This window comes from Diplotaxodon limnothrissa, linkage group LG10 (genome assembly GCF_057381915.1).
Source record: "Diplotaxodon limnothrissa isolate DT_005_m linkage group LG10, D_limnothrissa_male_GT1.1, whole genome shotgun sequence".
Lineage (NCBI taxonomy): Eukaryota > Metazoa > Chordata > Actinopteri > Cichliformes > Cichlidae > Diplotaxodon > Diplotaxodon limnothrissa.
Window position 1 is genome coordinate 21,986,418 of NC_140605.1, and position 14,810 is coordinate 22,001,227.

Here is a 14,810-nt window from a genome sequence, read left to right on the forward strand (position 1 = left end):
CCAGAGAAACACCAGTTTGGTGGAAGAGTCCTAACACCAGTGGCGTAATCTTATTGCAGAGGATTAACCCTCTGTACCCTCAAATAAAAGCATCACTCCAGCTGCCAGAGAGCTCTCAGTTATAGATCTGTGACCTCCTGATCACTTTTTGATCATTTGTTTTTTTCACCTTTCTTCCAACAGAATACTTCCAAAAACCTTCTAGAGATGGCAAAGTAAGTACTGGATACATTTTGTTTTTATCTTTATGTCCCAGAGGAACTGCTGATTCTAATCAAACTATTTAAAGATCTCTCTCTCTCATACTCAAAAAATATAACAATCCAAAGCTATTGTTAGTGGAAAGATGTTTCCCTTTTACCTAAAGAAAATCTGACAGGGGCCAAAAGGTTGATAAAAATCATGATCTCTTTGAAATTTGTGGAGTTGTAGACAGGATGGTCAGCCAACTCCTAAAAGGGACAATTATTAGAAAGTATTTATTTAGGTCTGTAATAGGCTTAGTCTCTCAACATGCTCTTTCAAATATGGTAACACAGCTCTGAGCTTTATTTGATGACAGTGGTAATTGGTTATTTGGGGAACCCTCTTACAGCATTTGTAGCTCCCTCACCTGAGCCAGCCTCTCAATCCTGGCTTGATGAGGTAAAGCAGCTCCACGCTTAGCTATTACTAACTGGATAACGAGGACTAAAGGATTACCAGCCCTTCTGTCATTTGCCAAGAAACCAAATTTACCCACAGGGTCCAAATTGAATCACTATTTTATCTTGTTAAGCCTGACAGTAACTCCATGGATGTAAGTGATGTACTCTTCTTTTAAAAACATGGGTTCTCCAGCTTTATTCAACATTTCACACACTTATTTCTGCCCTGGTTGCCAGGATAAGGAGGTTAATATTTTAACTGTAATCTATACAAAAAGGTTAGTATTTAGTATTTAGTATTTATTTATTTATTGTCATTGTCAAGAACAATGAAATTGCGTTTGGGGCTTCCATACAACCCAAAAAAAAAGAAGAAAATAATAAATACCCCTTAAAACCCAAGTGTACATATTTAACCCAGTGTGACTCCAATGCAATAAGACAATCCTTAGCAATAATGTTCGTAGAAATTCAGACAAAGACCTGAGAAACATGACAAAATACAACAATGCAACCCATTCAATATTATTGTACTGTGAGATATGATATCAGATATGATAGTTATCTATTTAAGAAAGAGGGGGGGGGGGGGGGCAGGAGGGGGAAGATTTAAAGGTTGAGTGGTGTTTCTCCTTTTCGCTTCACAGGGTTTTCAAGAAGACCAGTGGAAATGGAGGGGTATGTTCTCTTTTATTCTGTTAAAACATTTTTTTAATAGACTGAAAAAGGGGTAAAACTTAAAAGGTTCTGAAACACTATGCTTTCCCTTCTTCAATGTGACAGCTGACCCTCTACCTGGGGAAGAGAGACTATGTGGATCATGTGGACAAAGTGGACAGAGTTGGTACGTTCCTATTACAGAGTGTTTTTTCTGTATTTGTGTTTGCCTGCGGTCATTATGAAGACAATAACTGTGCCTGTAATCCTGCTCCCTTGCAGACGGCGTCGTAAAGCTGAACCCAGCAGATTTCAGAGACAGAAAAGGTAGCGTCACATAAAGCGCCGTTTTAAATTGGGTTCAGTTCTATAAATAGAAGCTTTTGCCAATCACTGTGAAGTAGCTGATGTAATTACACCTGTCTGCAGTGTTCGTGCAGCTGGCATGTGCCTTCCGTTATGGTAGTGAAGACCTGGATGTGATGGGCCTGTGCTTCAGGAAGGACATCTGGATGCAGCAAACCCAACTCTATCCTAATGGCGAGAAGCCTGCCTTGAGTGCCATGCACGACACCCTGCTGAAGAAGGCAGGAGACAACGCACACCCTTTCTCTTTTGAGGTGTGTGACTCAGGACCACAAAATTAAGCACGACAAGCAGTTTATGACCTCAGCCATGTGAGAAAGAGTTGTTTTTGCTTTTTTAGAAATTGTGCATGTAACATTCAATGACACATGATGTTACTCCACTTTAATACTGAGTATTTAATAGACATTTATATATTTTTTCTTAACGAGGAAAAGCTCAAATTAACAATTTCTTTCTTCCTGAATATCTAAAATTAGGCTTTATTTTGTAATTTCATGGAAGTAGCTCTTGCGTTTTCTTATAAATCTTAGTCTTTGTCTCCATAGATTCCAAACAACCTACCCTGCTCAGTCTCTCTGCAGCCTGGACCTGATGACAAGGGAAAGGTGAGGCATCCCTTTACCTTAGAGTATATAGGCAAGGATGTCACTTGTTTAAATATCAGCTGTTCACAACTGCACTGTACTTTGCAGGCTTGTGGCGTTGACTTTGAGATCAAAACTTATCTTGCCAAGGAAAAGAACAACCCCGATGAAAAGATTGAAAAGAAGTGAGTTCACTTCCACTAATGTCTTTGCCTTGCTATCTCGCCTCTCTTTGTTCCATTTCATTTTTCCTCACCTCATCTCTTCTTCCTTCCCTCTCCTTGGCCCTGACAGGGACACCGCCCGTCTCGTCATTCGTAAAATCCAGTACGCCCCGTCTCAGGTGGGCTCCGGGCCCAAGGCTGATATCTGCAAAAGCTTCATGATGTCTGACAAGCCCGTTCATCTAGAAGCTTCAACGGAGAAAGATGTACGGCAGCAAAATTTTAGCTTCACCCTGTTGAAATGGGAGCTGTGCAGTGAACCAATTAAAATCTCTCTCCTGTTTTGCCGCAGCTCTACTTTCATGGTGAAGCGATCCCAATCAATATCAAAATCAAAAACGAGAGCAACAAAACAGTCAAGAAAATTAAAATCAGTGGTGGGTACCTCTATTCACTGAAATACTGAAATAAATCCTGAAAATGTTATAAAGAAATAACATTTTTCTATATCTTCCTCCCTGCAACAGTGGACCAAACCACAGACATCGTCCTCTACTCGGCAGACAAATACACCAAGTGTGTTCTTAACCAAGAGTTCGGGTATGTGGGCAGAAAACTGAAAGCACAGCAAATGTCACAGAAGCAAAATGAAAATATAAAATTGGGTCAATCTGCTCATGTGTTTCTTTTCACTCTCTGCAGAGAGACGGTGGACTCTAACGGCAGCTTCGACAACACTCTGACCATCACACCTCTGCTCGCTGATAACAAGGAGAAAAGAGGTTTGGCGCTGGACGGTCGACTGAAGGACGAGGACACCAACTTGGCCTCCACCACCATGTAAGTGCACACTGGTGTAAAGTTTGGGCGAAACACTCCTCTCTGTCGGTTCTTTGTTGCTTCACATTTCCATCCGCTTTCTTGTTCAGTGTCCACAATGTCTTACAGTAGTACACTCAGCTAATTTAAACCCCTCTAATCCTTCAAATCCCTGCACTTCGTCCTCCACAGGCTGCGGCAGCGAGTAGAAAAAGAGGTGCTGGGTATCCTGGTTTCCTACAAGATTAAAATTAACCTCATGGTGGCTGGAGGAGGGTAAGTATTTTTTGACACAAGTAAATCCCGTTCAAGATTAAACAGAACGAAACGGCAAAGGCCGGCTTACGTTTTCCCTCTTTTCTCCATGTAGTCTGCTGGGTGGCCTCACTTCCAGGTGAGTAATATTTAGTGACAATATTATCACAATCCATACAGAAATGATGATTGCATGCATTCACATTATTTGGCTCATTTTTCTCTGCAGTGATGTCACATTGGAGCTCCCACTGAATCTCATGCACCCCAAGCCTGAAGGTATTTTTTTTACCTTGTAGAGCCTAAAAGACTCCTAAAATTTTATAGAAATGCCTTTAAAATGATTTTAACTCTCATGCCTAATTACGTTCTCGCCTTTGTGCTAATCTCTTTTCTACACGGAGCAGAATAAGGAGTATACACTGGTGTAAGTTGTGTTTAATACTTTATTATTTACATGTTGTTTTGGGTGCTATCACCTAGACATTTCATTATTAGGACTTGACTTAGAAGCTAACAAATGAAAGCTGAATTTTAAGAAAATGCTTTAAAAATTGCATACAGTGTAAAATATAATACAATGAAAAACGTACATAAGCATATAAAATGTTAAAACAATTTGTATTTGAAATCAGCAGCGTGTTTAAAAAGCTAGAATAGGTTTTTTATACAACTTAGGTGGGAAGAGGTTAACCCCCTCGATATGACATTGTTTGGTCAAATAGTTCAAAATGTTCAGCATGAAGTTAAGAATAATTTAGGAACGATCCTTTTTTTTAATCCTAAGAGTAAAGATGTGGGAAACCCAGAGAAAATCATGCACAGGGGGAAAAAACATTATAAAATATGTCTGAAGATCACGCTCTTGGGAACAATATATCTGAACAAAATATAAAAGTTTAGAAGTACTTAGTTACTTTGAAGGTCTTTCCACATGTTACACGTATGAAAGGAGGATATCTGTGTAGTAAAAAAAAAGTCTAAACTAGTCTGCCAACAGACTGTCAGTTTCAATATTGAGCATGTTGTCTTTGTCCTAATTATATAGTCTTTAAACTCATTAACAATGATTTCATTCTTCTTTATTTAAATTACACAGAGTTCTACCTTTTTTAAAAATGGACCATATGTGTGATTTGTTTTTATGTTTCTTTTTCTTATTATTTCATTAATAAATTGAGCTATTGTTATTAATTTATCTGTATCCTTTTCCTGTTTTTACAGTGTCTTAAATGAAAACACCCCCATAGTCAAGGTGAGATTCAGCTATTACTATGTAACCTGCCATCTGCTATATTTATGAATTTTTGTAAGATGAAAATTAAAGTCATTAAATGTGTTGACAGGATATGCACTGTTTTATATAGAACTTCCTCCAGGACATTGAGTTGATAACTGCTTTGCTTTTAATATTGTAAATTACAATTACAAATACATGAAAGCAATAGATTATGAGGAATGATTATGACACCTTATACTCTTAAAGAGGAAATTCTGATGCTAAAAAGTGAAGTATATTATATAATGACATCACAGATTCCAACATCTCTTTCTGTTTACTTCTCAAGAGAGGATGTTACCCTGGACACTGAAAAGAAACCCACAGGAACAAAACAAAAGGAAGTGACAAAAACAAAGAAGAAAGAACACGACTGGTGTCCTCACACCAAGTCGTTACAGAGCAACTGAGGACATCTACCTTTCAGACACACCAAGGATATGCGTACAGATGTAACATCAGTCCTCTTGCAGATTTCGTGGTCATGATGAATAAATGTAATTTTAGCCGTAGAGAGAATGCTTGGATTGCATGTTAGTATCCAACATTTAAACACCCCAGACTTCTGTAGCAGCATGTTCTGATTATCCTTTGCATGTTTGCAGGATGTGATTGGAAGGCAATGAACAGAAAATCAGAGAGAAACCCTCAAAAGCTGATGTGCTTTTGATTATTGTGGTGTGTTCATTCATTATTTTGAATGATGTACTTCTCCATGTGAAATGTGGTGGATTATGGTTTAGACTGGACACATGAAACATCCCAAAATACAATAAAATTGCCTGAAAGACAGCTTTAAATGTTTTCTTTCTTTCTTAATTTCGTTGTCTTGTTTTCATTCATTGTTCACATCATAAGAGTAGATACTGGAGGGCACTTTACTTATGGCCAGAGGACTACTTTAGAAAATACGAATGCCAAAGATAGACTTTCAAGAAAACACTATCAAAACACTACTATATTCTGTATTGGAACTGAAGGACTGGATTCTAAACAAATGCTCCCAAAGACAACTGTTCTATAAATTTATGGGATGTAGGTGCTGCCTATAGATAATAGTTTAGATGTGTAATTTCAATTAAAGTTGAATATATTTAGGCCGTAGCAGATATCTTCTCGACATAAAAACATCATGTCTGGGGTACACCTACATATTTACATATCCACGAACTTCCTGTGTTGTCTTCCTCTATTCCTGCCTGCTAGCTCCATGGTCAACCTCCTTCGTCCAATATATTTACATTGCCTCTTCTACACATGTCCAAACCATCACAGCTTTGCTCTTCTAACCCTACTTGTCCCTTTGATCTAATTCTAATCTTCTCCTTTATCGTCACTCTCAGTGGAAATCTTAAAATCTTTATCCATCTTAAACCCGACTCTTACCACCCACCTCGCCACTGTCTCACTGTCCTTACACATGTCCTGCTCCAACCATTACTCCTTTTGATCTTCTCTGTACTTCAACACTCTCAAAGCAAACATCACACATGTAGTGCGCTTTCTCAGCTTGAAGCCATACTGCTGTTCACTAAAAGTCACCTCTCTTCGTAATTTAGCTTCCTCAAGTCTTTCCCACAGTTTTCAGTTTTCAGTTTTATTTGTCATATGCAAGTTAGCACAGGGTCAACATTGCAATGAAATGTGTTTGACGAGCAGCAGTCACTCAGCAGCATGGTACAGTAGAAGAAAATATAATAAAATATAATAAAATGGAAAAAAAATAGAAAAACAGTTAAGAGCAAAATATTAGAGACGTGGTAAAAGAGAAAAGATGACTAAATATATATGTATCTATAAATATAAATATATGTACACTAGTGATTAAATAAGAAAATCTTGAAAAGAAATATGAGGGGGGGGGGGGGGGTGTTGGCAGATGGGATATTGCACAGAAATGAGCAGCAGAAAATTACAGTATTGCACTTTTTAAATATAAACATCAATAACAATAAAGTGGAATGACCAGTGCAGATTAAACAGAGTACTTGTGAAGCTGCAAGGTAGCTTCTGAGTGTGTCCTGTGGAGTGTGTGTGTGTGTGTTTAAGTGTTGTGGTTGAGGTGTCGTATGGCTTGGTGGTAAAAACTGTTTTTAAGTCTTGTAGTCCGAGCAGACAGACTCGTGTAACGTCTGCCAGATGGTAACAAGGAGAACAGCTGATGTGCTGGGTGGCTTCATGGTGTAGCCATCAGCTTTATCCCTCTCTAGTGCACTTCCATTTCTCAGGCACCCTTCCAATTTTCAAAATTGTGCTAAAAAGCACACTGCTCCTACTCTCTTAATAATTTATTACAATAATAATAATAAGAAGAAGAAGAGGAAGCGGAAGAAGAAAAAGAAGAAGAAATCATCCACTTAATCCTCATATGAGAAGTTTAGCTGAAACGATTTAATTGTTTAAGTTAATTAACTAATCAGCATACGGTGGCGCTATTGCTACCATTTTTGACTATAACAGCGAGGAGTGGGAACGCTGCCCACCAAATTTCACTCTTGTGGTATTTACCACTAATTAACACTAGGGGCAGGCGGCTGTGCTCAAATATTTGCCGAACGAGGAGGAAGAAGGAGCGTTGCATTGCGTCATCACGTCCAACGTGTAGCACAGAAGAAACATGGCTTTGAATGGAGGTTTGTGAACTTGTGTTGTAAAAACAAGCTGACTTTGACATTTCTGCTGCTTTCCTGCATTGTGATTTAAAAAAAGAAATTCTTTTTATTGAGGCTGTTCCTCTGGGTTACTTTATTTTTGCTTTTAAATTCGTCGCTGCCAGCGTAAACATGTTGTTAGCCAAACGGTAGCCCGGCTGGTTTGCTAGCTAGCTTGTCATTTCCTAGCAGAGCAGTTCACCTGTGATAGTCACACTTCAAAACAGTGCCAAAAGGGTTTTTGTTTTAATCCCGGTGAAACTGTAAAGTAGAAGCAGACATATAATAGTATCCACAAGTTACAGCAGCGCTTAAGACTGTTTATAATCCTAAAGTTTTGAGAATACGAAAGAAGGATAGTTGTGGTCTGAAATCTGAAAATAAAATGAAACGTTTCGGCTGTTACTGACCTGCAGATGAAGAGGATTTTAAGTGGGAGCCTCCAACAGAAGCAGAAATGAAGGTGATCCAGGCTCGTAGGGAGCGGCAAGACAAAATCAGCAAGCTGATGGGAGACTACCTGCTGAAAGGGTACAAGATGCTTGGAGAAGCCTGCGAAGTGTGTGGGGTGAGTGAAGCAGGACGCTGTGCTGTGTTTGTCAGGTTGGGTGAGTTAGCCTCTGATATGTTATCATGATATTTTATTAAATATGCAATAATTATATTTCTAAGTATATAGAAAAATATCAACGTCCTGATGATTGCAGCTCCCAGCCAGCAGCAAACAAAATGAAGACTGCCTAATTTGAAGTATGGATCTATTGTCAGAAGATGCCAGCAGGGTTATAGTGCAATAGTAGTGACACTGCATGATAAACAGTGAGAGAGCAAAGGCCAAATGTAAGCCCAGAAATGGCTTAAATAATGTAATCCCTGGAAATTTTAAGTAAGAGCTTAAAAAAAGGTTAAAACAATAGCAGTTTCGCAACAACTATTCCAACTAAAGGAACTTAACCTGCACCTAATAAAATTGAATAATATTTTCTACCTGGGATGTCATCTTAGTTGAGCTTTTTAACCACCTGTTTAACAGAAGGAGGTCGTTTTGACCCTCTTGGCATTTTAAAAGTTATGTGACTTTGTTAAATTAAAACCCCCTCATCATCATCATCATCATCATCATCATCATCATCATCTCGTATTTCATCAAATACTGAATTTTGAGTGTGGGATCAAAAGGGGAAAAAAAATATGAGTGCTTTTATCTAGAACCACGGAGGACATCATTTTGACCCCATAGAAACTGATGTGAAACCACTGCTGTAGCAGAATCAGAAAGGGTTTTATTGCCAAATGTTGAGCAGGTTTACAACATTAGGAAATTGCTGCGGTGCTTCAATGCAAACACAGGGTTGCCCAGCAATACCATGTTTACACTTGAGCCAGAACTTGCCAGATATGATTTATTTAAAAACTCTATGTAGGGGGACTGTAGTTAGATCCAAAGTAAATAATTATTGCAAAGCTGAGGATGGGATTTCAAGCCGAAGTGGAGTGGTAGAGAAGCACTGTGTGACTGAATGTGTGAGGAACCAGGAAGGTTGATGGCTGTGCGGAGCAGCAGAGGAGCCGTAGCTGAAATGAATGGAGAGCTAATCCGAGCAAATAAAGAGTGAAATCCAGAGCACAGCAACCAAATCAGTTTTAGTCTTGAGCAGGAGAGGTGAAGAGCTGCAGGCAGAGGAGTGAGCACACAGATTGGGTGATCAAAATCACCCCTCCTGAGGGTTCTAGTGTTTATCGTCTATAAACGTTACAGTTCTGTTAGGATGTCCCAAAAGGGGAAATCTGATAAGTATTACAAACGCATAAATATTGAAAAAAAAAAAACTAAATAAATAGGGTAAAGTGTGAATTTTATAGGTTAGTTTTAATGTAAAGATGGCACAGATAGTTCTTTCAAACTATATGAGATTTGTACATTTATATTTTCCTCATTTTTTTTTCTTTTCTTCATCTGCCTCATTCACCACTTCTCCCTTATGCCCACCTCATCCTCTTCCTGCTCACCTGTAGTCTCATCTTGTGAACTGAATTACATGCTTTAACATAAGAAAATGTCCATTAAAAATACTTTAGTCCAGATTTCACCTGGTTGTCAGCAGATTAGACACTCCTGTCTCCAGACAGCTGGCAACATACCAACTATAACACCACCTGGTTATACGCTAACATTGTGCCAGCTAAATAAAAATCCCTCCCATAAACAGTTTGATTACACTCTCACATCGTCTGAGATTTTATTCATAGAGGCTGACAACGTTAGATCCACTTAAAAGAAAGCTTCTGACACAAGCTCACATCAGGGGAAAAAAGAAAAAGCAGTGGTTACTGACAGAAGTTCAGGATATCCTCAACAACTCACCTCAGTATCACTGTCATCAGGAAGGAGTGACTTTCTCTGACTCATCACCAACTTTTACAGCCTCCTTCAGAAGCTGTAAAACACCCCCACTCTAAATGCATGTGGGGGATTCTCACCCAGCTTGTTGACAGCTGAGGTAAACGGTGATCCGAGAGTCTTCACTTACCACACATGAATGCCAGACAAAGTGACTGGGATGAAAACGTAAATTATCGCCTAATGTTTAATTGAAATGTGTGCCCCCCCCCCCCCAATTTGTTGTTAGGTGTAATTGTTGTTCAGATATTTTAAAATATAGTGTGTATACAAATAGTAGTAGAAACGTGCATTTAAGGGGATGTTTAGAGCAACTGTTATGGGGTGTAGAGGGTTAAAACCCTCCTTTACCACCATGTTAACTGCATCAGTAATTTCAATCCACTGTACGCTCTTCCTGTCATGTGGAGTGCCCCAGTGATGCTCAGTGGAGTCATGTTTACATTCGGTTTCACATCACCAGCTGCAGATTTTTATTTATTTTTTTGTTTGGCTTCATCGCCTGGTTGTATTTTTGCCTCAAGCAGTGAAACAACTTTTTTTTTTTTTTTTTTTTTCTCTTCCTTTTGTTAAGTAGCTCCTTTGGGTCCTAAATCATCATCTCTTGTTAAACATGCCTGGGCTTGTGTCATCATCTGTGCTAGGAAATATAAAAACATGGTTTTGCTGTGTCATTGATGGCGCAAAGTGGCACTTTTTTTTAATTTTTTATTATTATTATTATGTAAAAATGTATGCAGGTGTTATCATGAACAGAAGGTGAGGAGTGGCATCATTTATGTATTTGTGTTTTTCAGACTATTCTTCTCCAGGACAAACAGCAGAAAAACTACTGCGTCTCATGCCAGGAGCTGGACTCTGATATTGACAAAGACAACCCTGGTATGCATTAAAAAAATGTATTTAAAATGTATTTATACAGGTAAACCTCATTGAGACATGGGGTCATATCTTCAAGATTGACCCATTTAAATATCTATACAGAATTAAATTTTAAAACATTAGAATTCATATAAACAATTAACTGGAAAAAATAAAACTAATTTAAAAAACACAAAAAAGAGTAGCATTAACACATTAAGAGTAGGAGCAGCCGTCCAATGATGCTTTCTCCAGTGTCCTTAGAATTTGTTTAAAACCCTTCAGCTCAACCAGACAAATTTACATTTAAAGTTACAAATGTCAAGTTGTTTAGAAGATTTGGAAACTGTCATTTACACTGCAAAACATAAATTGCTACTCGACCACCCTTTCACAAACGGTCTGCACAATAGATATTTAAACCTTTAAATCACATAGTCTTATGTTTTCCATGTAAATAATTATAAATATCTTTTCAAAAAACATACATATGTTAGCCCACTTTGTGTTCTTGTTACATTGTCTGCCCTTTCTTTCTTCCTCCCAGCCCTGAATGCTCAGGCTGCATTGTCCCAGGTGAGGGAAAGGCAGCTCGCAGCCCAGTCCCCCACACCGTCCCAGACTCCTGAGCTCAATGACAGCCCCAGCAGCAGTCAGGGAAATATGTCCATTCCCCAGCCTAGACCAGAGCACTGTGAGGGGGCTGCCGCAGGTGGAAGAACTCCTCTGCCTCCACCCGCTGTCCCTCCTCCTTCAACTCCAGCCTCCACTGCAGCCCTGGCACCAGCTCGTCCCTCAGTTACTCCACAGAGCTCTGCCCAGCGACTTGTGTTGCAGGAAGCCGAGGAAGCTGTCCTCACCAAACTTCGCTGGGCCACTAACCAGTTACAAAGCTCAGCCTCACTGGAAGCGAGCATCCAGCTCTGCAGCCTCATCAACAGCTGTGCCAACTCGCTGCGCAGCCTCAAGGAGCTCACCCAGTAGCTGCCACAGACTGGCTGAAACCCTGGAACACTGTTTCTGCTTGCCTCTGTCTTGGAGTAATGACTCTGGTTCAGCTTCTCTCTTGCTTAGAGATGATTTCAAAATTGGTCAAAGTATTATGAAAATAGGAATATAACATCAAAAGTGCTCCGGTTACTCTTGGATTAATGTAGTTGTATAGCTGGCAGAAATGTTACAAATTTGACTGTTTTTTCACTCTTTTGGAAGTTAGAGCTGATATTAATCTAAAAACATAATTAATTTAACCCATTCTGTGATTAAATTCTTCTAATATGGTTTAATCTATAGAGCAAAGAGATAAATCCAGTTAACACATGTTTCTATGCATTTCCATTGAGAAAAAGCCAGCTTTTTTGATACAGCACCACAAATGCTGGACCCTGAGTTGAAACCACTGATGTCAGTGTCTGAGGGGCTATCACCAGATATTCACCAGTGATTTGCTGAAGCAGCCAACAGAGTCTGTCCTGCGTTGTTATCTCCCCTTAGAAATGACCCTTTCTTCCTCTCTTTACCACTCGATTGTCAAACCTGTGGAAATTTGGGATGGTCCTCCTTGGGCAGAACTGGCTTCACACTAGTCACATGTCGGTGGAAAAGAGTTATAAGGGATCTTTTACTACATTCAGATTTATAGTCAGTATTTTTGCCAAAACGCGTCATTCCTCTAATGTGGCCCTGTATTGTCTCACAAAGCCTGCTGCTCATTCTGGCTGTTTCTGTTGTCTCTGCCATTGTGGCAGTGCAAAGATGGTCATTGTAGAAAGTTTTTGTTGTATATGTGTTTGATGCCTAATGGTGACGGTCAGGTGGCTCGCCGATGTGTCTATGAGAGCGCGCAGAGTTCGGGAGTCAGACATAATACTTTGAAAAAAGCTGAGAGCAAATATACTCTGAATTGTATGTTGATAGAGGAAAAGCCAGCTTCAGTGTTGATCAAGGTAGTAAAAGATTTCTAATAATGTATCACAATAAAGCACTTCTTGTTCAGGAGCTCTGCAGCTTGTTTCTTTTCATAAGAGGGCTTCATAAAAGCTGGATCCATACACAACACCATCCACACACAAAGGGGGGTTTAAAGTCATTTACAGGGGCACAGAAACACATCAAAATAGTTTTAATTTGAGAATGATGTGTTGAAGCAAGTTCAAAATAAATGTTTATGGCTTTTGCATCATCTCCATGCAAGTTTTGATTTATTGCGTGGCAGGCTGGATTTAACTGGAGTTAGAGAAGTGCTTCAGTTAAAGAAAACACTGTTGTGCACTTTATCCGAAAATCGGGACAATCATGGTGCTGTTGCAGTCGGGTGAAGCAGGGATGCTGTCTGAAAGCTTGACTTCACATTTGTTACTCCCACATTACATCTAGTCTGCTTTGCACTTGGAAAGTGTGGTTCGATGGGGCAGCTATTTTCTGTGAGAATAAAACAGAAATAAGGACTGTTTCCACTTAAGGTTTGTTTTCCATGTTTTATCTGTGCCATTGCGTCTCCCGATGATGTGATGGAAGAGTTTGTGCCACGGAGCTGACTGTCCACTGGGTGGTGTCTTTTCATCACTGAAGCTGCTGCTGCCCAAGGGCTTGCAACATCCTGACCTCCAGCAGGGGATGCTGCTGGGGCTCGGAGAAATTGCACATCAGGTGAGGAAGCATCCAGTCCAAAAGTGATCATCTTCCAGATTTTTTTTTTTTTTTTTTTTTTTTTTTATATATTGGTAAACATTATAGATAACAGGATTTACACAGGAGGTTTTATAGAAAATAAAATAAAAATGACCTGTTTTGCAAGCCACATTCATCTTTTCACACAAATATTTATACAGCAGTTTATTCTATGCACTTCGGAGCTTCTTTTACCTTGCATCCACACCTATACCCAATTTAAACTACTACGCCCTGTCAAAAACACTGTCATTCTAATGACTCCATAACAGCGTCTCAAAATGAAACTTGAGCTGTAGTTGTTTATTTTATTTTTTTCAAGTGGCAAGCACAGATGTTTTACTTTGGCGCTTCTCTGTTCTGTTCAATCCCTCTTTGAATGCTGATAATGGATTCTCTAAGGAAGTGGAGAAAGATAAGAAGCACACAAGAGTTCTCTCTTCTTCCTTGTCTCTTGCGATTTCTGAGGCTGGTGACGTGGATGAATTTATCCTCAGCAGCAGAGGTGACTCTTGGTCTTCATTTCCTGGGCCGGTCATCATGTGTGCTAGTTTCATCGTAGCACTTGATGGTTTTTGCAACTAAACTTGGGGACACATTCCAAGTTTTTCCATTTTCTGGACTGACTGACCTTCAGTTTTTAAAGTAATGATGGGCTGTCATTTCTCTTTACTTAGCTGGTTGGTTTTTGCCATAATATGAATTCTAACAGTTGTCAAAGAAAGCTGTCAGCTGTGTACCAGCTGTGACTTCTGCACAACACAACTGATGGTCCCAACCCCATCAAGAAGGCAAGAAATTTCACAAATAAACCCTGACCTGTGAAGCGAAAACCATTTCAGCTGACTACATCATGAAGCTCATTGATAGAAGGCAAAGGCTGTCAACAAAGCAAAGGGTGGCTACTTTCAGGAATCTAAAATATAAAACATATATATTTATTTTTTTGCTACATGACTCCATATATCTTGCTTCATGCATTTGATGTTTTCAGTATGTGTCTACAATGTAGAAAGTAGTAAAAATAAAGAAAAACCATTAAATGAGAAGCTGTGTCCAAACTTTTGACTGGTGTGTGTATATCCATGACAGCTTTATTTGCCATTCTCCTGATGTGATTGGTAATGTCAGAGGGGAAGTTTGAAACAGTTTATAACAACTTATGTGGCCGTTTCTTCCTCTTATAAACCTCAGGTTGAAATTTAACCTTAGATTAGTTGAATTTATCTGAAAACATGAAGTTGTAAAGTCCGTTTTCTCTCGTCGTGCTGCATGCTTGATATGAGAATTGTGTAAAGGTTCCCTAATCTATGTGGGATCCAGAACTTTGCAACTTGGTAAAAATTTACACTCATTCAAAAGTTGTATGCTACTCCAAGCAAAAATACACTAACTTGCACTCGCTGTCCTGCAGGAGCACTTACAGCCACTGCTGGAGAAGAAAATCAAGAGA

The 14,810-nt window shown here is 39.3% G+C and overlaps 2 protein-coding genes across 2 annotated transcripts; both read left to right on the forward strand.

Annotated features, from left to right (window-relative positions):
• The first annotated feature begins 793 nt into the window (after positions 1–793).
• arr3a (arrestin 3a, retinal (X-arrestin)) lies at positions 794–4,727 on the forward strand. Its single transcript, XM_085363444.1, has 15 exons — positions 794–799; positions 1,245–1,325; positions 1,431–1,491; positions 1,587–1,631; positions 1,734–1,924; positions 2,219–2,278; positions 2,366–2,442; positions 2,552–2,687; positions 2,774–2,858; positions 2,949–3,021; positions 3,124–3,261; positions 3,433–3,516; positions 3,611–3,634; positions 3,725–3,774; positions 4,720–4,727. Exons 1-15 carry the CDS (start codon positions 794–796, stop codon positions 4,725–4,727), a joined length of 1,119 nt encoding a protein of 372 aa, XP_085219570.1.
• Positions 4,728–7,363: 2,636 nt separating this feature from the next.
• znrd2 (zinc ribbon domain containing 2) lies at positions 7,364–12,678 on the forward strand. The gene is made up of 4 exons (XM_085363931.1): positions 7,364–7,407; positions 7,842–7,993; positions 10,624–10,708; positions 11,235–12,678. The coding sequence occupies exons 1-4, from the start codon at positions 7,392–7,394 to the stop codon at positions 11,669–11,671; spliced, it is 690 nt and encodes a 229-aa protein (XP_085220057.1). The 5' UTR covers positions 7,364–7,391; the 3' UTR covers positions 11,672–12,678.
• The last annotated feature ends 2,132 nt before the right edge of the window (positions 12,679–14,810 follow it).

Excerpts from the sequence above, each read along its gene's own strand:
- arr3a (XM_085363444.1), top strand. Across the intron at positions 3,022-3,123 it reads GTTCTTAACCAAGAGTTCGG|AGAGACGGTGGACTCTAACG; the intron begins GTATGTGGGCAG and ends CACTCTCTGCAG. Across the intron at positions 3,517-3,610 it reads CTCATGGTGGCTGGAGGAGG|TCTGCTGGGTGGCCTCACTT; the intron begins GTAAGTATTTTT and ends TTCTCCATGTAG.
- znrd2 (XM_085363931.1), top strand. Across the intron at positions 7,994-10,623 it reads AAGCCTGCGAAGTGTGTGGG|ACTATTCTTCTCCAGGACAA; the intron begins GTGAGTGAAGCA and ends TGTGTTTTTCAG. Across the intron at positions 10,709-11,234 it reads TATTGACAAAGACAACCCTG|CCCTGAATGCTCAGGCTGCA; the intron begins GTATGCATTAAA and ends TCTTCCTCCCAG.